The sequence below is a fragment of the Lepus europaeus genome, chromosome 20, assembly GCF_033115175.1.
Source record: "Lepus europaeus isolate LE1 chromosome 20, mLepTim1.pri, whole genome shotgun sequence".
Taxonomy (NCBI): domain Eukaryota; kingdom Metazoa; phylum Chordata; class Mammalia; order Lagomorpha; family Leporidae; genus Lepus; species Lepus europaeus.
This window is the reverse complement of record NC_084846.1, coordinates 23297338-23323111: the sequence shown is the minus strand read 5'-3', so window position 1 is coordinate 23323111 and position 25774 is coordinate 23297338. Positions and strand designations below refer to the sequence as shown.

General features: G+C 48.5%; 1 protein-coding gene across 1 annotated transcript; it reads left to right on the top strand.

The window, feature by feature from the left end:
• The first annotated feature begins 1380 nt into the window (after positions 1 to 1380).
• TWIST1 (twist family bHLH transcription factor 1) lies at positions 1381 to 3198 on the top strand. Its single transcript, XM_062178347.1, has 2 exons — positions 1381 to 2144; positions 2658 to 3198. The coding sequence occupies exon 1, from the start codon at positions 1481 to 1483 to the stop codon at positions 2099 to 2101; it is 621 nt and encodes a 206-aa protein (XP_062034331.1). The 5' UTR covers positions 1381 to 1480; the 3' UTR covers positions 2102 to 2144; positions 2658 to 3198.
• Positions 3199 to 25774: the final 22576 nt, after the last annotated feature.

Here is a 25774-nt window from a genome sequence, read left to right as displayed (position 1 = left end):
CTAAAGTCTTGGGTGGAAATGCTTCAAATGCAAACGTGTCCGGGTAACTGCAGGGGCGCTGGGGCAATCCCCACCCGCTGGACCGCCAAGGAAGGGGGCTGGGGGGCGAGGCCCTCGCAGCGCACGGGCCCCCGTGCCCAGGCTCCGGAGACTCCCCACCTCTTAGAGGCTGACCTCTCGGGGTCACCGTGCGGGAATCCAAGTCGGGGACAAGGTGGTGATCAAGGGGCCACAGGGTCCTCCCCCCTTTGGGCGGGCGGCGCTGCGCTGGCTCCCTCCGGCCCTGCTTCCATTCGCCAGGGGCAGGGCTCGAACTTGGGCCCCTTTCAGCACCCTCGCAGGCGCAGTCCGTTAAGCACAGGGCAGTTTGAGGTTGGGACAGTGTGGGGAACGGAAGAGGGCCCCGACGCTGCTCGGGGCCGGGTGCTGGCGCAGGCCCGGGGCGCAGCGCACAGCCTCCGCGGCGCGGCCACGTCTCCACAAACGCCCACGACCTCTGCGCCGCGGCCCTGGGGACAGCACCGGGGTCGGCCACCTGACCGCCGAGGGGGTGGGAGGTGGGGTTCTCCGCGGTTGACAGTTTGCGGGCCGCTCCCCGCCCCCACCCACCGCTCCTGAGATTCCCCCAACAGGCCCCGTGGACCTAGCAGGCGGGCTCTGGGGCGAGACGAGGCATCTATCCACTGCGTCGAAGCCGCTGCCTCTGCTGTCACCGCCGCCGTCCGGGCGGAGCTGCCGCGGCTAACGGGACGGTCCCCTTGGCCGCTTCCCGGCGCCGCGCTCGGGTGCGGGGCGCGCCACCCGCGCGCTGCGGCGCGGAAGGAAACCGCCCCGCGTCCGCCGGCGAGGCTAGCGGGAGGGAGGCGAGGAGGCGGGCGCAGCGGCCGGCAGCCGGGGCCGGGTCGTTTTTGAATGGTTTGGGAGGACGAATTGTTAGACCCCGAGGAGGAAGAGGAGGAGGAGGTGGTGGAGAGGAGGAGGAGAGGAGGAGGAGGAGGAGGAGGAGGAGGCGGGCGGGGGGCCGGGCCGGGGGGTGGGGGCTGGAGAGCGGAAACTTTGCTATGAAACCTGGAAAAGTCCCTCCTCCCCACGTCAGGCCAATGACACTGCTGCCCCCAAACTTTCCGCCCGCACGGAGGTATAAGAGCCTCCAAGCCCGCAGCCTGCGCCCATCTCCCAGACACCTCGCGGGCTCGCCAGCACCGGCCCGCTTTCCAGGAGGCCCGGCCGGGTGTGCGTGCGGCCGCTGGGCGCCGTCTTTTTGGACCTCGGGGCCATCCACACCGTCCCCTCCCCCGCCCGCCTCCTGCCCGCCTCCCCCCCGCGCGCGCCCTCCCCGCGGAGGTCCTCCCGCTCAGCTCCTCGCCGGGCCGCACCGCCCGGGCCGGCGCCGCGCGCTGGGGGAAGCTGGCGGGCTGAAGAGCCCGGCTCTGCTCCTCTGCCCCCGGGGCCCGCGAGGCCGCGCGCCGCCGCCCGAGAGATGATGCAGGACGTGTCCAGCTCGCCAGTCTCGCCGGCCGACGACAGCCTGAGCAACAGCGAGGAGGAGCCGGACCGGCAGCAGCCGCCGAGCGGCAAGCGCGGGGGGCGCAAGCGGCGCAGCAGCCGGCGCAGCGCGGGCGGCGGCGCGGGGCCCGGCGGGGCCGCGGGCGGGGGCGTCGCAGCCGGCGATGAGCCCGGCAGCCCGGCGCAGGGCAAGCGCGGCAAGAAGTCTGCGGGCTGCGGCGGCGGCGGCGGTGGCGGCGGCGCGGGCGGCGGCGGCGGCGGCAGCAGCAGCGGCGGCGGGAGCCCGCAGTCGTACGAGGAGCTGCAGACGCAGCGGGTCATGGCCAATGTGCGGGAGCGCCAGCGCACGCAGTCGCTGAACGAGGCGTTCGCCGCGCTGCGGAAGATCATCCCCACGCTGCCCTCGGACAAGCTGAGCAAGATCCAGACGCTCAAGCTGGCCGCCAGGTACATCGACTTCCTGTACCAGGTCCTGCAGAGCGACGAGCTGGACTCCAAGATGGCAAGCTGCAGCTACGTGGCCCACGAGCGGCTCAGCTACGCCTTCTCGGTCTGGAGGATGGAGGGGGCCTGGTCCATGTCCGCGTCCCACTAGCAGGCGGAGCTCCCCACCCCCTCGGCAGGGCCCGGAGCCCTAGGTAAGGAGCGGCGCCTGTGCGCCCCTTCGCCGCTGCGCGCGCGGCCGGCCGCGGCCCCCGGTGCGCCTCGCCGGCCGCCCGGCTCCCAATCCCGCTCCCGCTCCCCTCGCCACCTCCACCCGCCCCCCCGCCCCGCTTCCCGCGCCCCGGCCGGGGAGTTGGGGGGTCCCCTGGGTGGGGGGGTGGGGGCTGAGCGCGAGCGCGCGCGCGGGGAGACCGCGAAAGCCCGGAGCGTCGCGGGTGAAACCCAGTTCCGCCCGCGCCCCTCTTTCCTCCTTTCGGCTGGAAGATTTCGTTCTCCTCCTTAAAACAAATGTTTCCAGATTCCACCTCCTCCCTCTTTCCGCCCACCCACTTCCTCTCGCCCTGGGGCTGAAATCCTTCCCGGCCGCGCGGCGCGGCGCTCGGCGGCGGTGCGGGCGGCCGTGCGCGCCGGTCGCCAGCCCGCAGCCCGAAGCCGCGGGGACCCCCGCCGGTTAATCGACTTTCCTCCCCTGCTCTGGGCTTTTGCAGATGTCCTTGTGTCCAGAGGAGGAGAGAATGGACAGTCTAGAGACTCTGGAGCTGGATAACTAAATAATAAATATCTATGCCAAAGATTGTCTTGGAGATTAGAAGAGCAGAACCCAAATTCAAAGACACAGGGCGTGGGGCGCACTTTTAAGAGAGAAAGCGAGACAGGCCCGTGGACAGTGATGGCCAGATGCGCAGCGGCACCATCCTCTACATTCTGATAGAAGTCTGAACAGTTGTTTGTGTTCCTTTGTGTTTCTGTTTTGTTTTTGTTTTTTGGGGCTTTTTTTTTTGACGAAGAATGTTTTTATTTTTATTTTTTTCATGCATGCATTCTCAAGAGGTCGTGCCAATCAGCCACTGAAAGGAAAGGCATCGTCACGGACTTTTCTCTATTTTAAAATGGTAACGATCAGAGGAATTTTAAGAACACCTTTAGAAATAAAAAAAAAAATACTGGGATCAAACTGGCCTGCAGAAACCATAGTCAGTTAATTCCGTTTTTCGTTCTTCCTCTGAGGGAAAAAAAAAAAACTTAAAATACAAAAAACAACATTCTATTTATTTATTGATGACCCATGGTAAAAATGCAAATAGATCCGGTGTCTAAATGCATTCCTATTTTTATGATTGTTTTGTAAATATCTTTGTATATTATTTTTCTGCAATAAATAAATATGATTGAAAATTTTAAGAACCTTAGAGTTTGCTCTATATTTTTAAAGCTCAGGAGTAAGTCGGTGGTGAATACCTGCTTGTTTAACTATGGAGGCACCCAGGAGGCACCAAGCACTAAGATAAACAAAGCAGTGAAAAACTCAAATAAACCAGCTACTGACAGGCACAGGCGTGGTATTTAAAAAGACAGCTTTATTATTACTCCAGTTCGCTGTTCGGCAGGCTCAGTAGCATCTCTTCATCCCTTGTCAAGTCCCAAATATCAAAACTTCCACCAACTGGCTCTTCCTATTTTGTATTTGGGGTGGTAACCAGCTAACATAGTCAGACAGGCAAGCATGGAGCCAGCAGGATTTTCTCGTGTTACTGTGTATTTTGGTCCTGGCCTCCACTCATTGTGAGGATTGGTAAATAATAGGATAAAATGTTGGGCTGATGATCCTACCACACTAATGGATACAAGTGCACGCACCAGAGCAGAGTTTAATTCAGGAAAGAGTTTATGTCCCTCCTGTTTCACGAATACACATGACATTTTTAGTGTCATGTGTGCTAAAAAGAAAAGAATATTCTTTATGGCTGTTATCTATTTTCAAAACTCCTTCTTTTTATATAAAGGATATACAGCTATGGGGAAAAGGATGATAAACAAGGAACCTGAACATCAGTGTCTTGGTAACTGCTACAACAATTACAATCTTAAATTGCACTGGCTACTCAGTTTCTAGTCAGTTAATGAGCAAGTACATCTGACCCAAAGTTCTAAAGAATTTTCCTTCTTTACAACACACACACACACACACACACACGATCTGATGAAGTGAATATGAAGGGCAAATGGTGTTTAATTTTTTTTTTATTTCATTCTGATTATTCTGGGCCAGGACTATAATTGCTTTTATAATTAAGATCACTAAAAATGGTGATTTTTTTTTATCACTTCCTAGCTTTCACATCCAGCTTCCTGCACTCAGATGAAACCAGGGAAGCTTTCACACTGGAAAATTATTTTGGTGCCTAAACTCCACAATGACTATGGCGAATGCGTATGTCTACACAGACGTCGTTTGCATAGCTCAGATGGAGGTTATTTTCTTGCTTAAAGGTTCTTGTTTACCGCTGTACACAGCATCATAGAATGCTGACATCTCAACATTGTAAGTTTATTATGAATATTTTAGACCATATGTTACAGTAAGCAGCCTGTAGCGTTTATGTACATTAAAAGATTAGTGACAGCGTGGGGCAAAATTTTTAGATAATCCTTAACCAAATAAGAAAAAGGAAGGTGATTATGGGTGGGTGTATTTGTGGGTAAGTGGGTGTGTTTATGGGGTGTGTGTGTGTGTGTGTGTGTAGGGTAGAAGCATTAGAGAGTGCTGGGGGAATGAGAAGGTATCAGGATGCTAATTATTTTGAGTATCATCCAAACACCTTCATTTTCTAAACTCTTCCTGGGGGAAGCTCCTTGTTCACCAGTTTGGTCTAACTATTTGATATTTCAGATTCCTTCAAGCATGCCAGCCTGGAGCTGACCATCACTGCTGAAAAGGTAAACACTATCTTGACTCTGGATTTAAAACATACAGAGAGCTAGAAGTTTCAAAGTCCATTTGCCTCTTTTTTTTTTTTTTTTTTTTTTTTTTTTGGTGTTTTGCTTTGTTCCACTGTTTTGGTTTTTTTTTTTTTTTTTTTTTCCTAAGAGGGAATACTTTGGAAGAAAGCAAAAAAGCAAACAATATTGAGTGATACAGCTTACTAAGCCGAAAGGAATATTTTCCCCCAAGATTTTGAGAGGACACAAATGAACCCAAACAGGGTGGCGGAACAGTTGTGCTTTGAATGACAAGAGTGCTCCGTGGAGATAGAAACTGCTAGAACAGAACGCCCAGCTATGCCTTTAATCCTCCCATACACCTAACACGTGGGACGTGTTTTTAGCATGGCAGTGAAGCCACTGTGTCAGGTCTTTGCCTGGGCCATCAGTGATTCCCTTCATTGCTGCTACCAGCTCTTAGTGAAAGGACAGGTAGTGTGAATCACCTGTGTCAGAAGTGGGTGGCTCAGCCTTTCCCTTTGACCTGTGTCTGGACTCACTGCCCTTCCGTCGGCGCGCACTGGCCCAAGGGCAGTACCTTGGGAAACTGTCTCTAGTGCTTGCTAGAAACCTCTCTCTTAGAAGCCCTGCTTGGCTGTGCAGGCGTTCTTGTGTTGAATTGTTCCGGGCAGGTGGTGCAGTTTGTTCCCATGTGCACGCAGCCCCTTTTTCCAGGAACACGCATGGGACACACACGTGCTTCCGGCGCGTGCACAGGTAGCCCCCCGGGGAGGAGCGTGTTATTAATAATAATTTAAAAATCACACTAAATAGAAACCCGCACTACGCACAGAGGCCCAAGCTTCGGTCTGTGGTCATGACGGGAGAGCTTTTGAAGGGACACTCGGATTCTTGCAACAACAACCACCAAAAAAAAAAAAAAAAAAAATGTAGCGTTTTGCACATTCCACGGTTTGGCAAAGCCGGAGCTGGTTATTTTGGTTATTTTCTCTAGACCGGTATCAAGTTCTTCTCGGGCATATGATTTCACTTGAAGTCCTGCCCAGGAATCCTTCAAAGCGAGCGTTTGTCCGGCTCTCATGATGTCAGGCGGTTTTCCCCGCATCTGTAATTTGAAGAAAAAAACAAACAACCCAAAACAAACAAACCTGCGGGGAACCAACGCCACGGAAACCCATACAGAACGCGGCGCAGCAGCCAGGGGCTCTCCTGCGGCGGGGGGGGGCGCGGGCCGGGGCACCTCCGCGGCGTGGGTGGCGGGCCGGGCTGCGTGGGGGACCCGGCCGGCCCCCGTGGCCTGCTCGCGCCGCGTGGACGGCGCGGGGCCTGCGTCCGGCCGCGGCTCGCCAGCGGCGGCGCCTCGTGTCGGCGGTAGCCAGGGCCGCGGCGGCCGCCGCAGAGCCAGGCGGAGGCCCCAAGCCGCAGGTTCCCAGCGACACGCAGGGGTCCCCGGGGGCCACTCTTGCAGTTTTCTGCCTGCGTGCCGTCCAGCGTGCCGCAGACCGGGCCTTCGCGAAGCGCCACCGGGAGGATTCTGCCATGGTCTGTCTGCTGGACGGCGAGAGCGGAGACACGGGGCACGGCATCCATTTTGCACCGGCTCGGGTCTTCGTAGGGGGGGTGGACCCCCGGGTGCGAGCCCACTTGAGGTTCTGGGCGAATCGGAGGTGTGAGATCGGCGTGGGCGGCGCGCGTGGAAGCCCCAGACGTCCACTGAACTAGGGGCCGTCAGCGGCAGGTCGTGGCGAGGTGGGGCCCTTGAGCGTCGCCGGCACGCACGTGCGCATCGGTAGGAATCGTGGTTTAAAAAAAAAAAAACACACATGATACCCAAACTTCAAAGACAAAACCCCATTGGAGCGGGGATTTCGAGGGCGCCCTGCTCCGGGTTTACGCGGACGGGTCTCTCGCCTGTGCCCTCCGTGCGCTCTGCCTGCCCTTGGAGCCAGAGCCATAGAAATTCCGCCTCCCCCCCCCCAAAAAAAAATCTAGAGTAAAACCAAAATCTTCACAGCCTGCATTCCAGAAAACAGGGGCCTGTAGGTGTCTGGGAGGCCGGCCGGCCTCAGGTGGCTGCGACTGCGGCCTCCCAGGCAGGTGCGGTTCGGTTTTGTTTGGTTTTTGAGGGGTCTGCGAGCCGGAATCGAAATGCGACTTCTCTCCAGGGCTGCAGGGCGCAGGCAAGGTCGCGCCCTAGGCCAGGTCCGGGAGGAGGAGCGGGGTCGGCTGGAGACGCGGGCCCCAGCCCAGCTCGGCCCAGAGAAGAAGGGCGGGAGGGGGCCATGCTGGCGGAAGTCGGGGCCGCGGCACCCCCACCCCGAGGCGAGTCGGGCCAGGCCGGGCCGGACCGGGCCCCGGCGCTCCACGGCGGGATCTGCCACTAAGGGGCAGGGGCCGCGCGGGCGCGACACGAGTGTGGCAAGTGGACAGGTACCTGGAGGAAGTTATCTGGGCCAGCGGTGGGGCTTGCAGGAGCTGTCACGTGAAGAGAACAGATGTGCAGGTTGCCGATGGGGCCACGCCTGCCAGGAAGGCCGAGGCTGCGAGGAAAGCCCAGGTATAAATCATCCAACCCCCTTCTCTCCATATCTGTTTTCCGCCTTTCCGCGTTTGCTTCCGGAAAGGGATGGACCGCACCTTCCAGGAGCAGTCCGGTTCCCCAAGCCGGGGACCCGCCCCCCCCCCCAGGGGCCTGGGGCACTTCACGTCCCCCTACCCCACCCCCCACACTCCTGCATTGCGTGCTCGCCTTCCCCACCCCCCACGGCTCTCCCCCCACCGCCTTCCCCCAAGACGTGGGATCCTGAGAAACGGATCGGATCTCGGTTGGGGGAAGCTGAAACTAATCAATTGCTTTTTTGAAGGGGATAGTGGGTGATAAGAGCGGAGGAATGCTGGGCCTGACAGGCCCCAAACCTGCAAGATGCCGAAATGGTCTGAAAGATGGGAGGGCTTTCCCCAAGATGAGAGACCCGCTGGATTGGAAGGGATTTTTTTTTTTTTTAATGACTCGTACACGCAGAAGGGTTTGTTTTCTATGGGAAAGGAAAGCTGGATTTTTAAGCAGAATTAAAATAATTAGCAGCTGCCTGGTGGTGGAAGAGAGGGCCAGTTCTTTCTCTGAATGTGAACAATGTGGCACTGGCCTGGATCTCTGCACACGGGGAGGATGTACATGTGTGCCCCCAGTAGATGAAGGCTGCATTTGAAATGAACCATGTGGGGTGGCTCTTCTTTTTTAACTGCAACACTAACACCACCACCACCACCCCAACCTCTATGCCACTGACATCTCATCTGGCCCCAAATACCAGAAAGCCACCCAGACAGCTCTCTACTTTAAGCAAACTTTTGAAAGTCAGGGTATATTCTTCCACAAAATTCAATCCAATTTTACTGTCAGAGTTTATCTTCTTCTCTGGGTTTCCCACAGGCGTGGTCGGAATTGGAAAGTATTCAAAGTAATCACATCAGCTTTTTAAGGATTGACAATTTTTTAAATGCTCAAGACCAGATAAACAGGCAGGGGGACTCTTTTCTTCTATAGGTTTCATCTCAGAACCGCTCCAACCACACCTATGCTTTGCTGTGAATCCCATAGTGTCTGCTTTGGGCCCCCCAAGGCATCCTGGAGGCTGAGAGAGGGTGGGATGCTGGCCCTCTGGGGTGGCCTGAACCCTAACGCCCAGATTCAGCTGCCTAAAGCTTTCTCCAGGAACTTCAGATGCGTACTGCTCGAACACAGTACTGTGCAAAACGGTTCCCATTTCTTTTCTTCGTTTGCTGCTGAAACTTAACACCAATCAAGGAACTGTGACTGTGTCTTGAAAGCCAGCTGGAAGCCCACAGAGACCCGTGTCCCCAGAGACCCTGTCCATCCCTCGAAGATTTCCCACTGACAAAGGACTCCTTTTGCAGAGTGTGCAAGCACAGATTGTGGAGCCAGCGCCCCATGGTGGGGGGGGGGGGCATGCAGATACTGTTTTCCCTGAAATGTTTTCTCAAAAACCCCCCTGCTTTCACCCAGGACCTTTCTGTTAGCCTCCTCCTGCTAGGATCACCTGTGGCCTCCTGCTACCCCTCACCCCCCATCCGTACACCCCTTTTACAACGTCTGCCTGGGTAACAGAAAAGCAAGCTGCAGCAGGAGAATCTTTCTTCCTCTTCCTCCTCTCCCCCCTGCCCTGGCCCCACTGAGTGAAACTTAAAACACATCTCATAGATCGGTTTTCTCTTTCTGATGTTCGGCGCAGTCCACGACCCGGATTTGCAAATAGTCCAGGCTGGAGTCTGCAACCTTCAACGCAGTCGCTATTACAAGTTCTTATGCTAAATCAGGAGTATCAGAAAAAATGGGCAGCTCCATCCTGATAGCCAGAGCTGTCGGGTGGAGAGTGGGACGGGGGTAGCTGCGGGCAGACCCCGCCAGGGCTCCTTTGATTTGGGGGGGAAAAATCCTGTTTTTAAAAGTGCTGTCAAAGGAATAACACAGCGAAGAAACATGAAAGAGCGAGTCTTTGTTCCAGGACATGGTTTTCATGAAATACTACTAACACACACACACACACACATACACACGGATGCCCATTTGCAACGACCACTTCAGAGACCCCGCTTTTCCCTTGCCAATTATGGACTAGCAGGGTGGGGAACGTGATCCACCCGCACCCTTTTCTCCCTGCCTCTTTCCCACTCGGATTCAGGTTGCTCCTATGCGCCCTGGCCACCCCTTGGGCCGCAAACTCAGGCTCACTGCGCCTGCACCCGTCTTCCCAGGGTACAACCCAGAGCTCGAGGGACTCCGGTGCCAGAGACTCGCCCTTCCCGTCCCAAAGCAGGCACCGGTGCCCTGGGAGCGGGCTTTCCTAGGGCCCTCGCCAACCCGGGGCTGGGCCCAGAGTCCTCCCGCGGGGCTGGGAGGGTGCACGGGTGCACGGGTGCTCGGGTGCTGACTTCAACCATCCGGAGGGAGCTGCATCTCAGACGGCAAACGGGGCTGAAGACTTGGGGGGATGGGATCGCCCGAGAATAAACCTTCGCCGCCGCTGCTGTGTTGGGGAAGTGGGGGGAGGGGTCCCCTTTTAGGCATCGGGAGCCTGGGGTTTTAGTGGTCCGCGTCTGCCATCTGCGGCGGTGCACAGATAAACCATCTCTGATCAAAGCGGCTCGTTCATAAATCACCCGTAAGAAATGGATTTGAGGAGTAAAAGCCACGTGTCGCGTAATCTGGCCTCCGGAGCCCGCTGGCCGCCAGCGCGTTCTCCAGCGCCCCCTCCCTCTGCGGGCGCGCGGCGAGCGCCTCTCCTCGCCGGGAGCCGGGGGACGGGGGCGGGGGTCCTCCCAGGCCTTCCCCGCCCCCTCCTCCCGCCCCCCGGCCTTGGGCGCAGTCCCCGGCCTGGCCGTCCTAGTTCCGGATTTGAGGAGTTTTCCGTAGGAGCGGTGGGCTTTGGGTTGAGCAAGGAAAGCGCCAGGGACAACTGGTCTCCAGGCCCCCGTCTGAGTGTCCCGAGCTTTCCCTGGAGGGAACCTGGGGGTGGACAGGGGTTAGGGCGCCGCGGGGAGAGCCAGGCGAGGGCTGGCGAGGGCTGGCGTGGGCTGGGCTCAGGCGTTCCTTGGGAACCGTGTGTTGCGCTGGTTTTGCCGCCCGGGTGCAGCATCCGAGGAGCGCCTCCTGCCCTCGGCACTGGGACCCGGTGCCACGCCCCGGACGCTCGGGCACCTGCTTCTCCCTCGGGAGAAACCGAGTGGAGAAAAGCGCCCCGTCCGCCGTGCTGGACCCCGGGGCCCCGCGCCTCCGGGGAGCCCCAGAAAGGCACCCTGAGCGGCGTGGAACCGCGCGGTCCGCTGTCTCCAAGAACGCAGCTGCCGAGGCTAGGACTGAGTGCGTGAATTTGTGCGGGAGAGTAACAGCGACGAGTGCCCCCGACTCCTTCCTTTTCCCGCAGTCTTAGCATCCGCCAGATAAGTGGGATTTTGCATGGAATAGGTGTTTATGGGTCAGGAGCTGCACTTTGATCTAGGATTGCGGGGGTGGAGTGTCTAAGGGGTCTCTAGACGCTTGTCTGATTTGAATGCTTTTCAGGATGATTTATGGCAAAAGGCTCATTTCTGACACTTCCAGATGCCAAAGCTCTTACCTTCCAGGAAGTGTTGCGGAGAGCCGGCTTCCACGGGAGCAGCCTGTAACCTCTCCGCTCTCTTTAGAATGGCAAAGCTGCAGAGGGAAACCGAGTCACTCGCTTGCAGAGCTAGAACTTTCCCAGCGCAGTTAACCACCTGCTCCCCGCCCCTTCGGTGGCGTGGCGCTAATGCGGTTCGACCTCCAAGTGTGAAGCAGGGCTGCAATTAGCCCTCCGTTGGGAGCCCCGGGGGTTTCAGCCTCTGGCCGCCGCCCAATGGATCGCGACCCGGGATCCCCCTTCCCCCCCTTCCCCCCCCCTCCCGGGCGGAGGCCCAGGCAGCGATCAGAAGCTGCCAGGGCGCCGGGGAGGTGGGTAGGTAGGAGGGAGAATGTCTTTCCGAAGGCTCCCTGCAGGCTCCGGAACGGCCAGGCGAGGCCAGGAAAAATAACCCTCCTGACTCAATTAGCGCGAGCTGCACCGTGAAGCCGAAAAGCTGAAATACGCGCTGCGGCAGGGGGGCCAGGTCGGACGCTGCGGCAGCCTGCGCGCGTCGGGGGACCCGCGGGGCCTGCGGTGCGGAGAGCGCGCTGTCAGCCCGCAGCCGCCTCCCCCGGGCGCGTTCCCCCAAGGAGCCCCGGCTCTCCAACTATCTCTTCTGCTTCGAAACGTAACCGATTTGGGGGACTGTCGGGGCGGGGGAGGCTTTGTTTTCGTCCTTGTTTCCCGTAGTGAAGGCAAATGGAGAATTCGCCGCGCAGGGTTGGGAGGGTGGGGACCAGGGAGTGTGCTACTCAGTGCGTCCTTACGGAGGAAGGCAACCGTGAGCGATGTCTGGGGAATCTGTGTTGTTTGGGGAACGCTATTCGACTTTGGGGGTGAGCCTCCCTCCTCCCTTCAAGTTCTTTCGAGGTTGGTAACTTGGCGGTCAGAGGCTTATCTTTGCTCCTGAAAAATAATCCCGATTTCCTGGGTGAACGAATCTTAAGCAAACGTGTTTCCCAACGCACCAGCTTCCCTCATTCTTCAAAACGTAACAGAACCAGGAGCCAGGTCGGAGTTTATGGGTGCCATAGGTGGAACTCATCCTAATTTGATAAGCTGCATCCCATGAGTGATTAGTCCCTCCTCTTCCTCCTTGGAAGTCACCACCTTCTCCCTACATCGAAAGACTTAGGGGTCACCTCCTGTCTTTCTCTACCTATCTATTCAAGGGCATACGAATATTAAATACAAAACTGTCCCAACTTCAAACCTTTCCAAGGCTTAAGAGCTGAAGGCTACACCTCTTTAGGAGGCAGGCCAAAATTTCAATAAAATTTTAATTATTCCTGAAACATGTGGGAGCACTTACAAGCCCCCAAAATGTAATACCATGTGTATTGGTATTGAGAGGCAACCTTACAATACACTTTCATATTTGCTGGCTAAGACCTTGTACCTCCCCACCCCACCCCCCCAAAGATCCTACAAGCCTCAGAAATTTTTATTTTTCCTGACAGGGTTTCAGAAACCAGCATGAAACACAGGTTGGTGACCAAAGACTCACCTGCATTCTTTGGAAGTAATTGGTGTTGAACTCCCGTGTTCAGCATTTTCGTTCTGTAGAAAACTGTCCCACCAAGAATAGCAAATATTTTTTTCAGTGCAGAATGGGGGTTGGGAGGGGGCTGGGTTACTTTCATGTGGCCATTTTTGTTGACAGTTAACAAAAATGTTAACAGAAATGGCTTTCCAAAATGTCCCATCCAAATATTCTTCCCAGTCTATAATTTTCCCAGGCTAAAGGGGGTAGAGACATTGGAAAGTGACACTGGTCCTGTTAATCCTATAGTAGGTTGTGGTGAGCATGACTGATGTGCGACTTGGAATAACATCCAAAAATGTTAAGTGCAATACTTTGGTTGCTGCTGCTTCCCCTTGTAAGGTGCACTTTCTCTTCCTCGTGTCGCTGCCACAAGTCTGATTTTTTTTAATCACGCTACTTGAACTTCTGCGGTTAAATTGCAAGTTAGCCTTCTGGTCAGCAGTTCTGAGAAGCCCTGAGAGATGGCTTGACGTCACTGCCTTTATTTCCAGTCTCAACTGTGGCTCTCTTCACAACCCCTCCCCAGGAACCTTCACTGTTGATGATCTGCTTTCCAAAACAAGTGTCCCACCCCCTGTCAGCCTGGACTTCATGGTGATTGACAAACCTTCCCTGCTTGGGTATCCATAGGCCTTCTAAATTGGAAGACAGTTTCTATTTCTCTCAATGTTTGCATTCAGTTAATGCAAACATTTAATTTACACAAAGAACATGGAGCTCAGCATGATTGAGACATTTGCTCAAATTACTAGCCTAGCCCAGCACTCTTTTCTCTTCTTAAAGGTGTACATTTTAGATTTTAAGCAAGACAATAAACTCCAGAATTCAGCTGAGTATCAAATATACCCATTCCCTCCCAGCAGATCAAGTGCTCCCCAAGAGCTACCATTTCTCCCCATTGCTACACAAAGCAGATAGGAGTGTGACTGTCTTAAAAAGTGATGGCAGACTTAACACCTGGCACAGTGCAAAGGCCAGGATATGAAAAGAAGGATGGAAATGAATATCTTTATTGAAATCAAAACTTCTAATCCCAATACTTTGAACGCATGTAATTTTCAGAGTCCTTTTTTCTTTTGTTTTGGTTTTACCATTTCTGATACAAAGACTTGTTTGCAGAAAAATGCCCCAAGAGTATTATTTTTGCGTTTGATAAAGAGAATTACCACTGAGAAGCCTCGTGAATTTAAGGGTGATGGAAAAAGGAAGATAATTGAAGTAGCATGTTCAGAAACTCTTCATTGGGCAGAAACTCCAAGAGTGCAGTTTTCCCCACGGGGTGATTAGAGAATGAGGCAGAACCAAGGGAGAGAGATCATAAGGGGGTTTTCCTGCTCTGCAGATGGTCTCAGCGGCCTCTTCAACCCGTGGTCTGCAATGCGATGCCACTCTTTTATCTGGCATGCTCTCCTCATGGATTTTCATGGGTTTCACATGCAAATGGCAACTTGTCATCAAATTGTAGGTAGCATAGTTCAGAAAAATGACGCAGATAAACAGTGGGGGGACTCGTTTGGACAATCACCACATCTACTCTGGCAAAATATCTATTCAGCTCTCTGCCTGTACAGAGAGTTAAAAATCCTGTCGATCAGCACACACAATTTGGAATGATCACTGTCCTCCAACCACTTTTTTGCAAGCGCCAGCCTGCGTGGGTGGCTGCTGTGACATGGCCTTCCCTTCAACAAGTGAATGATCATTCAGTCAACAACCATTCCCAGAAGGTCCTGCAAAAGGTGTCAGGGCCTTTCATAAATGACCATGTTGTGCTCAAGGCAGCGAAGGAAGATGCCTCTCTACTCATAGGCAGTTGATCTCACCCATGGATATGTTGCTGCGTGTATACTGGAGGCCCCTGTAGTGGCCACTTTATGCTAGTTTTCCTTGAAATTGTGCAGTCGTGCAGAGAATGAGGGAACCCTGTCTATGAAAGAATAGGAGTGGAGAGGCAAAGGAAGTCCTATTACAGAGGGAATAAAAGTGAGCTCAGGAACATTTTATGCTTGTATTTACACTTCTTTCATCAATTTGGAGCAACATCCTGTAGGTTAACAGTCACTAATTAGACTGTGTACTATCTATAGACAGGTGCCCGTCCAGCTCTCTGATGTAATCCCAGCATCTTGCTTAGCAGCTAGCAAGTGGCATTTTTGTTCATTTGAGCTAACATCACTATTATGCTCATATAAAAACTGAGGCAGCAAGGCCAGAAGCCCTATGGAACAGAGCTGGAAAATGAAAGTACTGACAAACCCATACTGTCGGGGTGGGGCAGTTCATAGTCTTGTGTGTTAAGCTGCTACTTAGACTGAAAGCCAGATAAGCACAAAAGAAGACATCTATTAAAACATTGCGAGCCAGAGGCTTATTTTAACTTAAGTATTGTAGAATGAAGCTAGCTCTGGGAACCATCCTTGCCACTGCCTATGAGATCTATTTGCTTGAATAAGGGACTCCCTTTTTAAGGGATTACGGGTTACCCTGCACAGTAGGGGTTACTCTGGGCCTCTTTGCTCAACAAACCGACTGCTCTTGTTCAGTGAACATCTCTCATAACCATGTGTGGTGGCCTTGGCACCCCAATACCAACAAATGATAAGTCTAATAGGAAATCTCACTTTTTTTTTTTATCCAGTGCATCTTAATATTTGAGAAATTGGTTCCACTGATGTCTCCAAAAGCTCCCAGTGGACACTCCACAAGTGCTTCTTGAGCAAATGGAGCAGAAGAGTCTGTCTCTTTTGCTGATCCAGCCAATTAGAGCTCCATTTTCTTATATTCCTAGGCAGTAAACAGCTCCACATTGCTGTCAGCTCTTACAAGCTGCTCTGTTGCTGCGAACTGCACAGTGCATATCAGTTGGTGTCTGCTGAGAAACTGAAACTTCAAGTTACTTATTTCTTGCTTAGAAGCCCACATTATTACAGCCACCGAGTGCTGGTGTCAAGACTGAAATGTAGCTGTGACTTGAAAAGAGGCATTCCGAAAAGATTTTTAAATGCAGTATGATTGCTATGAATGGAGAAAGCTGCTTCTCCACCCCCATCCTTCTCCTTCATCCCCCCCTCCTCACTCCAGGGATGCGGTGAACTTGTGTAATTTAAGGCAGGTGGTCCACAAAGTTGGCTGACCACAGAGGATGAGAGAGTGTGCATTTGATACCCTGACTGCAGTCCTTTAATAGACTTTAAATACGCTCTGACTATTATTTGGCTTTTGGCTATCACATTTATTTTCGCTTTCTTTCAAAGGCTTTTCTCTTTCATTTCGTCATTTTCCACCCAACTGAAATGTAACCCTGATCCAATAGCACCAAATAGAGGATTTATCTATATTGTCATCAAACTAAATGCAAACGAAATATCAAAGGGGAGCAGAGGGCACCGCTGTAGTTGGCTCTTGAATGCTGACAGAAAATGCGTGCATTTTTCTTTGCCTAGGTAATAGCAACACTTTATTTTTATATAAAGCCTTTCATCTGAGAATCTCAGAGGCCTTCAAGATGCCGTTTGGGTCTGGCATTCTTCAATTGGCTGCCGTTTGTCTGTCTCAGTAGGGAAATATTGCTGTTGGATGTAGTTTCGTAACTGGGCTTACACTGGGGTATGCACATTCAGAGGTCCAAGGGCATTGGTTGTTTCTTGAATGGATCAAGTAAATGAGCAGTTCTGACATTCTCAAAACAACCCTGAAAGGACGATGGGTGGCAAAGGTGATTATTGAATTTGCAGGTGGAGCGGTTGTGACACAGCGGGGTTAAGTGACTCACCTGCGGGTGCACAGTGGAGCCTTTGTTACTGCTAGAAGCAGAAGCCCGTGGACCAGACCATTAGCATGGCTGGGTTTCCTTGACATCCCACCTATCTGCTCCTTCTCCGTTCAGAATGGAAACCTTTATGAAAAGGCACCCTGTGCGTATTAGACAAAGATTCCAGTGCAAAGGACAAAAGAGAAACAGCTTTGGAAATGTTGAAGGCAAAGATGTGTCTTCAATGAGTTGAAACAGAGAGGGAAAACACTTGCCAGAGAAAGTGGAAATGTAATTTTTAAGTTCCATCCCTTTCAAAGAGAAAGCCCAGGATGCTTTCATCCAAGGAACACAGGCATTAGGTTATATGTAATGTAATGTGTTCTATGCACAAACTCACATACAAACTCACATATGCATGTATATACACAAATTGATATACGTATTCCTTAAGCTATTTTCAAACTTGGAGGCACTTTTATTTATAAATTATTATTCATATTCTTTCCTGGAATTTTGTGTTGCCTCCTGTCTCCAGTCTTAGTCATTTGCTTCAACATCATATTTATTGGGTTGAAAAGTTCTAAATCCTAAGTGATTCCCCCATGGAATCATTTGACAGGTCTCTGTTGCTCCACTTGACATTGATGTTTTCATATCCTCGTGGGACACTGTATCGCAATTTATCTTTAATATTAAAATTCATTGTCAAGTTTAGGGCAGGGACTCCAACCCCGCTTTTGGATGGAAAACAACTTTAGTATTTTAGTCAGAGGAGCTAATTGAAGGAAAATGTATATATTTATAATAGAGAGGAGATAGAAATAAAGGAGACTAGTCTTCATCTGAAAATAATTACACATTTGAAACAAAACAGTCTATTAAACAAAAAGTTATTGCTGTTTGTTTTCCTTTCCTTTATTTTATATTCTGCTTGAGTTTTTAAGCTGGAATCTGTCTTTCATAGGAAAGGATTATTACAAAAAGCCAGTAAAAAAAACTTCTGGACAATTCTAATATTGTACATACGGAAGTTGTCATTACTCTGTCTTAATTGTAATTATTTATTTAAAGCAGTAATCCTGAATATGTGTTTCCTGAATTTTTTAAGCTTAGAGAGTCTCCAACGTAAGCGATGTGATTTAGAAAGTTTAGGGAAAGCTGTCCCATGTATGACATTGGTTTTGCCATATCAGGGGTAGAAATCTTGACTTGATACGCCCATGCTCCTTATCTGTGTCTACCATCAGCGTAGTTTTGATCTGCTACAGAAGAAATATGTATAAACAAGAAAGTAATGATAAAAAAAGTTTAAAAACTTGATTATCTTACTTTGCTTGAATTTGGGAGGCTGGAATCTGTAATGCATTTTGTCCTCGTTGGTTTCTCTTGTGCACAGTATCTCTTTTGCTTTGTGCCCTCTCCACAGACGAGGCCAAACCAGATAATAGGGTTAGCAAGATGATACAATTAAAGATGCTTAGGAATGTTCCTGATTTTATTAAATAGCCTAAGAGTGGTGTTGGCTCCTCTTCTTCCTGCATAATCAAACCATTAGTGTTTCCCTTCTCATTGGCCTGTGTCTCTTCCTTTTGTGGTTATGAGACCTTCTTTCATTATTCGTATTTTTCTAAATGAAAACACCATTACTGATGTGTGGCTGGGTCAGTTTGGGGTTTTTCAGTAAAAAGAACGTGTTTAAGTCCTGCCTTATTATTAGCTGTGTTTACTCAATTAACTGAATCCATCTGAGTATCAGTTTCTCTGTTTGTGGGGAGTGGTATGGCTTGTATCACTCCCATTATCAGTCTGTCATCCTGTGAGCTAACATTTAAGGCGATACCTCAATACAATAAAGTTCAAAATTACTGTATCTAATGAAATCGTCAAGACATTTTTTTTTTTGGTCAGGGGCCAAATTGTGAATCTATTGGATCAATTAAAATGCTATTTCCAGAAATTAGAACTTAAAGGTTGTAAAGTCAAGTGTTATTTTAAAAATGTGAAAACTCTTTCTGAGCCTTCAATTGTCATAGCTACCAACAGAAATAAAAACTTGAGTTCTGAGAGCAATATGTTAAAACAGTGATAAATCGATAACCTGTAACTGTTAAACATCACATGTCAGTAGTTTCACTTTGCTGTTTTTAAAAGAAAGTTTTTATCACTGAACCCTTGAATTGAAGGCTAAGATGTGTCTTAAATCATTCATCAAATATCTTGACCAGTCAGTATCAATCTTAATGAACAGTCCATAGCTATGTTCTATGCATATGAGATACCATGAGTATGCTTGTTTCCACAACAACTGGCACACTTATCAATCATGGAAATGATCGATACAGCATTGTATGTTGGCAGAAGTCTTCTTTAAAATATTAGTTCACAGTTCTTCCTCCAAATTTCCTACTTCACACAGGATATCAAAGTCACGATTTAAAACTTGGAGCTTTTTTTCTTTTTTTAGGATCATGTGCTGGAGTATTTCTGTTTCTTGTTTTGTTTTGTGGTCACTAACCACAGAGAAATTTGTCTTTTTTACATTCGCTGGAAATAATTTACTGCTTTTAGAAATATTAAGCCACAAAAAAAACCCCAATGTTAAAGAAACATTATGGCTCTGCTGAAGTCCTCAAAAGGCCAGGAAATTGAGAGTTAATGCAGAAGCTGTGATCTGCTTCTGTGTCCTGGGGTCCGTAGGACCTCTGAGAATGACAGGTAGTACCCAGCCCACACATGTGTAAACTTCACAACAAAAACATAAACAAGAACTGTGTTGGCAGGAGGATGTGGTAGAGGGCAATTTATCTGAGACCCCCAACATTCACATTTACTTCATAGAAAATAATACTCGTCACCAACACCAGTTCTTGATATCCTTAGTTCAACATCTGTGGAAATGACAAACTGAAGACTTGTAACATGACAATGTAGATTGCAGTCTGCACTGTGGGGGTACTTAGTGGATTGGGCTTCACGACAATGGTGTTCTCCTACTTTTGTGCTAAGGAGTACCGTCCACTTGTCCAGACAGTGTCTGCTGTCTGGGAGAAGCAATGCTTTGAAGCTCTTGCCGATCTTGCTGAAAAAAACAGAGATTCAGGCTGCTCACAGAGGTTAGGTCTCTTTATGTACCCAGCACAGAAGGCAAAAGCTCAGTGTCTGGGGAGGATATATATTTGAGTGTTGCCTTTGAAGCATTGTCTTACATATGCTTATATAGAAACTGAAATTCACAAGTCAGTCAAGAAAGCGAGCTTCTGCTGATAGGAACCTTTGGTCTGATGTGCTAGTATATTATATTGAATTTAGGTAGATAAAAGAACATTTTTCATCAAGACCTGTTGTTTTAATTATTATTTAGTGCAGAAAACATATCTTAAAATGTAATAAGAAGCATTTTATTAAATCCTGGATTGAGGACAGTGCTTTAAATCTATTAAAATTGAGAAGTATTATTCAAAGTACATCATAACATAAAAATGATGGCATATGCTTTTTCACAGTATTTCTGTTGAGCTAGAGTATTATCAAAATAATTAATCAATGATAATTAATTGATTAAAATTTATTGCTTCAATTATAGCCACCTTATTTGTTTTGTTTGTAAATGAAAAAGAGTGGTGTTAATATCCAAATGTATCAGTTATTCATGAAAGCATGGTTGGAATCAAAAAGCTGAAGCTACATTTACATGATTTGTAAATGCTTGCAACTTAAATTAAGAGGAAAAATAAGTTTTGTTCCTGAGACAGATTTTATCTCCCCATGTACATTGTTTTCTTTTTGTTTTAGAAAAGGTCTTATCTATTTTTAAAGCAACATACCAGATGATGTGTTTAAGAAATATCTGTTTCTCACCATACAACTCAGTTTATTGAAAGCTGATAATTTGCCTGCCCGTATTAATGATTTCAGAAGAATACTGGTAAAATAGCAAATGTTTAGTGAGAAATACTTAGCAATCTGTTAAACTGGGAGTTGAATTATTTTTATAGTTTGGGAAGGATTAATCATTGCATTCTAGAAATACTTTCTATCCTGATTGAATTTTATATATTAATGTAGAACTAAAGCCTTGTTTTCTGTAAAACAACATAGAAGTGTTTAAAACGTTACTGAATAAAGATTATACAATGAACTATTTCCAGCTTCACGAGCAAAATGACAATTTGCCACATAACATATCCCACATCAGTTTTCACTGGGTTACATTCATATGCAAATAAACGAAATTATGAAACCTGCTTTCTAACCTCTGCTTCCCCATCAACAAGGCAATCATGTTCCGAGGGAGAAACATGAACACATGAATGCCAGTCGTCATTAGCACATTTCTAAAAATTAAGCTTTGAAAATTTACAACTCACAGCTTTGCAAATAGGAGGCAGTGGGCCTTTGTGTTCTGGGTTTGAAGAAGAACTTTGACGACACTTTTTACACAGCAAATTCACTCAGTGCTTGGAAATGCTTTGTAGTGGCCCAAAGCTGTGCATTTCCTCCTGTGGACCTGTTTTTTTTCTCCTTTCACAAAGTAAATGAGTAGAAGATGCATCAAACAGGATTATTGCAGATGTGCACATACTGCAGTGCTAATTGCTCTTCTTTTTTACAATCCCATCCTGCACATGCTTTAATTTATATTTGCCTGACTTAGCTTTTCGGTGAATTAGCGGCACTCTGCCACACACTGAATAGTGATGTGTTTGCATCACCCGATTATCTCAGATGCATTGTTGTCTAGAATCCACGCTCCTAATTTCCTTACCACCCACGCCCATCCCTTTCTTCTGTTTGGAAGGCTGATTTGTGTTAAGAAGGGACCACCAAGCTATTAACTCTAAGACATAGCTAGCTTTATGCCTAGAAAGTGAGGCTTATGCTCATATCACATTTTAACTCTTCCACTAGCATTATCCTTGTTTCCCTCAGTGCTTTCAAGAGGCAGTAACTCCAAATGCCTCGCATGGAAATGATAAACTGCCTGTTGTGCCTTTGCTTTGAAGGACTCCTCCTGCAGAGTATCATATTTAAATAAATTGCCATTGAGTTTAGCAAGCAGCACAATCATGCCCATTGAGGTGGAGTCTTTTGATCATATTTTGTAATGCAATCAAGGATCACATGAGGATTCCTGAACAGGCCAGCCTTGCTGTGTGCTAAACAGGCGACACGAGAAAGAGAACATTAATTGCCCTGAATCCCACTGACTTAACAAAGCACACCTGTGTCCCATATACCACAGCCCCTAAGGCAATGGGTTACATGTACAGCATGGGTAACTCTTTGCACTGGATTGATTAGTAATTTCAATCAAACTGTTAATCTTCTTAAAAATAGCTGATATATTCAATTGTCAAAAAAAAAAAAAAAGCAAATGTGTACACAACAGCTAAGCCTTTGCACATGTTTCTGTTAGAGAATGCACCGGATGGACACAGAGGACTCAGGCTGTCAGCCTGCGTAGTCGTTGATTGGCTCAGCTCATATCTCTGTCTTCTGTGACCTCCTTACCTGGAAAAAGATTGTCCACCTACCTCCTGCAGCAGCTGTCTTGAGAACGACAGAGGCAAATGCTTGGGGGAAACTAGACATGAAGCCGTGCTGAGAACTGTGTGCACTTGCATGTGGAACAGAGTGTCCATGAATACTGCTCCATCTCCTTATCTCTTTGTGGACAGTTTTAATGGTTCTGAAAAAATTAGAGGGCTTTGGGGAGTGTTTCATCTACCAGAAATTCAAGGTCACTAACGAGGCATTGCCCACGGACATATTAATTGAGGAAACTTGGGGACACTGTTGAACTTCGGCAGATGGTCTTGAGAAGAGGCAGCAGATGTGGGAGGGAGGGGGAGCCGTGTAAAGAATTCCCTGCTGCACTGGTCCAAGCATTCCGACTTTCTGTTAACTCCGAATTATGAATGAGAAAGAACTAACTGATACCACCTCAGATGCTTTCCTAACAGACATTGTTTAGTAACCTGTTACCACCCTTTTGGGGGGGTGGTTCAGCAAAGAGGAGACGGAGAGGTGAAAAATTGTAAAAGTAATGAAATACCAGACCTTTTTTCTTTTTTTTTTTTTTCAAACTCTACCAAGATCAGTTCAATGGCGATGTCTTTTTTCTTTTTTTCAGAATGATTCTATTAGGGTATTGCATAGTTAGAAAAATAAGGCTGTCTTACAAAGAGCAAATGTGGAGTTCACAGCCTAGGCCAACACCTCACCTTTCTGTCAGAAGGAATGACATTCCAGGGGCCTAGGGGGAAAGTAAGGCACACATTTGATTCACAGGGTGCTGGCTGGGGCTCTTACATAGTGATGTATAATCCTGCATCCTTAGAATGAGCTGGGAACGAGGCATATAGACATCATCCCTAATCTAGAGGGATTCATTGTGTGATACATGTAACCCCCAGATTACAAATAAGGTCATCAAATTCAGAGAGATTTGAGTACCTTAACTTACCCAGCATTCCACAGACATTTCCTGACTGAGCCAGAAGTGCACTTTAAGCCTGTCAGGTACAAAACACAGTGACCTCACCCCTACCCCAGGCTGCCTCTAGTCAAAACGGCCACTCAGGCTGGGTTGGGAGACACTGCTGAGGGTAAGCTAAGAATAGTTTAATTATCTTTTACAAGAAAAAAAAAATGTCACAATAGGAGCAAAGTTGAACAAACTATTGGTTTGTAGCTGTCCATCCAGCACGTATAATTAAAAGCTGGGTGGTATTTTCTGGAAAGAAAGAAAAGGCGTCCATCCTTTCCCAGCTGGTGTTCTCAGAACTTGACTTGAACTAGCCTTCTTCATCAGAACAATGTAGGAGAGATTCACAAGGCCCCTGAGTCAGCCTGTTTTGGATGCTCAGAGTCAGCATGAGGCCTCCACGCTGCAGCCTGTTCTTTTCTCATGGGGCGGCTTCCACGGCTTACTGCAGGGGAGGTGGAGGAAGGGGGAAGCTGGCCGTGTTGCTCCACCAGCAGGAACGCAGTGAAATGTCTCTATCCCCAAAGGCAACTTGGCAGTATGGGCTGCCTGCCACATTGTTCAAGCCGCGTTTGTTCTCAAGCCTGCAGAAGGATTTTTTAATATTTTAAATATTCCCATTTCTTCATGTCCCCTCCCTGTCCTCTAGAGGAATTCTTTAAATCGTACGATTGATCTATTTTTAGGGAGAAACTCTGCTATAACTCTGTAGCGGGCAGACGTGTTTTCTTTTAACTTTATGGTATTTTATATAGGACCCTTTAGTCATGTTCATGCGGTTTCTCCCAATCCTCAATCCTGCTCCCACCTGATTCTTTTCTCAACAAATGCTTTATGAATTAAATATTGTATATATGGCTAAAAGTCTTTTTTCCCCTAGCCACAGCATAATAAGTTCTAAAAATAAATTAAGCAAATTTTCTTTTCCCTACATAGTTAATGCTAGTGATTGAACTTTAATGAGGGTGGAGAAGATGTATTTGGAGCCCAGGATTTCATTGTACACAGAGAGTAGTTGATGAGTGGTTGGGCAATCTGAACTGATGTGTAGGCCGTGTGTTCCGAGTTCTTGCCCTAGACTCCCCCTTTCCCTGCCACGTATGAGTGAGGCCCTTGGCTTCCAAGGCCTGCCTTTGATTCAGATTTCCCCTGTGCCATCTCAGCAAAGCGATGTTACACAAGGCGCCCAATCTCTCTACAGCATTCCGTGTTTGCTCAGTGAGATCATAATGGTATTGATCCCCGGAGGCCGTGCAGGTTAAATGGGGTTATCTATGTAAGGCATTCAGACCAGGATCTGGCACATTGTATTCCCTGCTAACTACTCAAGTTTGCTAATATTCTAGTTATTATCCTCATCATCCCAGAAACAGGAAAGAAACTACCCTTACTTTCTGTGGAAAAGAAGAAAAACGCTTTTGGTCGACTTTTCACCTCTTTCCAATCCTGTGCATGTTGCAAACTGAGAATTCCTCAGCTTCCTCTCTCTGGCTTGCTTGGCAGCCATGGAGCAGCATGGGGCTGCTCTATCCCGAACTTGAATTTGTTATTAGTCTTGCTCACACTTTATATCCTTTCCTAGATATAGTCAACAGTGCAAGCATGTATGTAAGCTTGTGAGTGTGTAAGCACATGTGCAAATGTACATGAAAAGTGTGTGTTTTGTGTGTAAGCATGTGTGTAAATGGGTTTGCAAGTATGTGTGTTCAAGCGTGTGTGTATGTGTGTAGTGTCAGGGGTAGGCTGGACCTCTAAGTAACATTAATTCTCTGAGATAAATACTTTTCCCCCTTCGCCTCCTTCCTGTCTCTTGGTGGATCTGAGTTTCTTGCAGTGGCTTTACTGCAAGTGAAGTTGGAAAAGATGTCTCTTTCCCAGGAATGGGAAGGATTGTCGCACTGTTTCTGGCTTAATAATATTAGGATGATTTCTATTAGGTCAGAGGAGGAGCTAGGCAGGGCTACTTCCTTGGTATCAAGGGTCAAGCTTTAACCTGAAAATCTGTGTGTGTCTACAACAGATTATTTTCAGTTCAGTTTTCTTTTCTTTTTCTTTCTTTCTTTTCTTTTTTTCTTTCTCTCTCTCTCTTTTTTTTTTTTTTTACTTCTGACTATCCAAGAGTCTTAGGCTTACAAAAATGGAAGCTTCTACTTTCTTAGGTACAGACTCTAAGTATCTAACAAGTTAATCTCTCACTTGGTTTTAGAATGAACCATCTTGGCAGGCTTTTTTCCCAAAGATTTTTGTAATTATGGCCATTAGGTATGAATTTGATCTTGCATATCACTCTTGGCAAGTTCTATTATTTCTTTTGAAGAGAATCCTGCTACTTATATGTGTTCCAACCACACATCAACAAGGGCAAAAAAAAAACAAAACAAAAAACAAAAACTTAAAAGTCATGACAGACTTTTCAGTCTGAGGACAGTTCTCATGGGATTTACGAACTGAAGTCAGCACCATGCTTGTTGCTCCAACCATTGGCTGGAAGAGCAGGTGACACAGAGGTATCCCCTGGTATGCATTCAATGCTGTCCATCTTGGAAATGTGAAGCAGCACTTGAATTTCACAATACTTATCTTTCTTCTCTTCCCCACTACCCCTCTCCACAGTATATTTTGATTTATTATTCTCCTCCACACCCACACATTACTTGCATAAGGGAGCTAGCAGGGGTCAGCGCATGAAGATAAGTAAAAGCTCTTATGGTAATTGTTCCTTCTGCCTCTTCTAAGCAGTACCCATGTGGCAGCTTTCCTCTCTCTCCACCGATGTCCCAGCCATGGAAAAGAGGACTGGTGCAAAGCATGTTCTGGGGACTGTGTCTCACTTTACATATGGTTAAAAACTCCCAGCATTTGAACTTGCTATCTTGCTCATCAGTGTCACATGTAATCTGCTTCATCACTCAACTCGGAGGAAATAATATGTT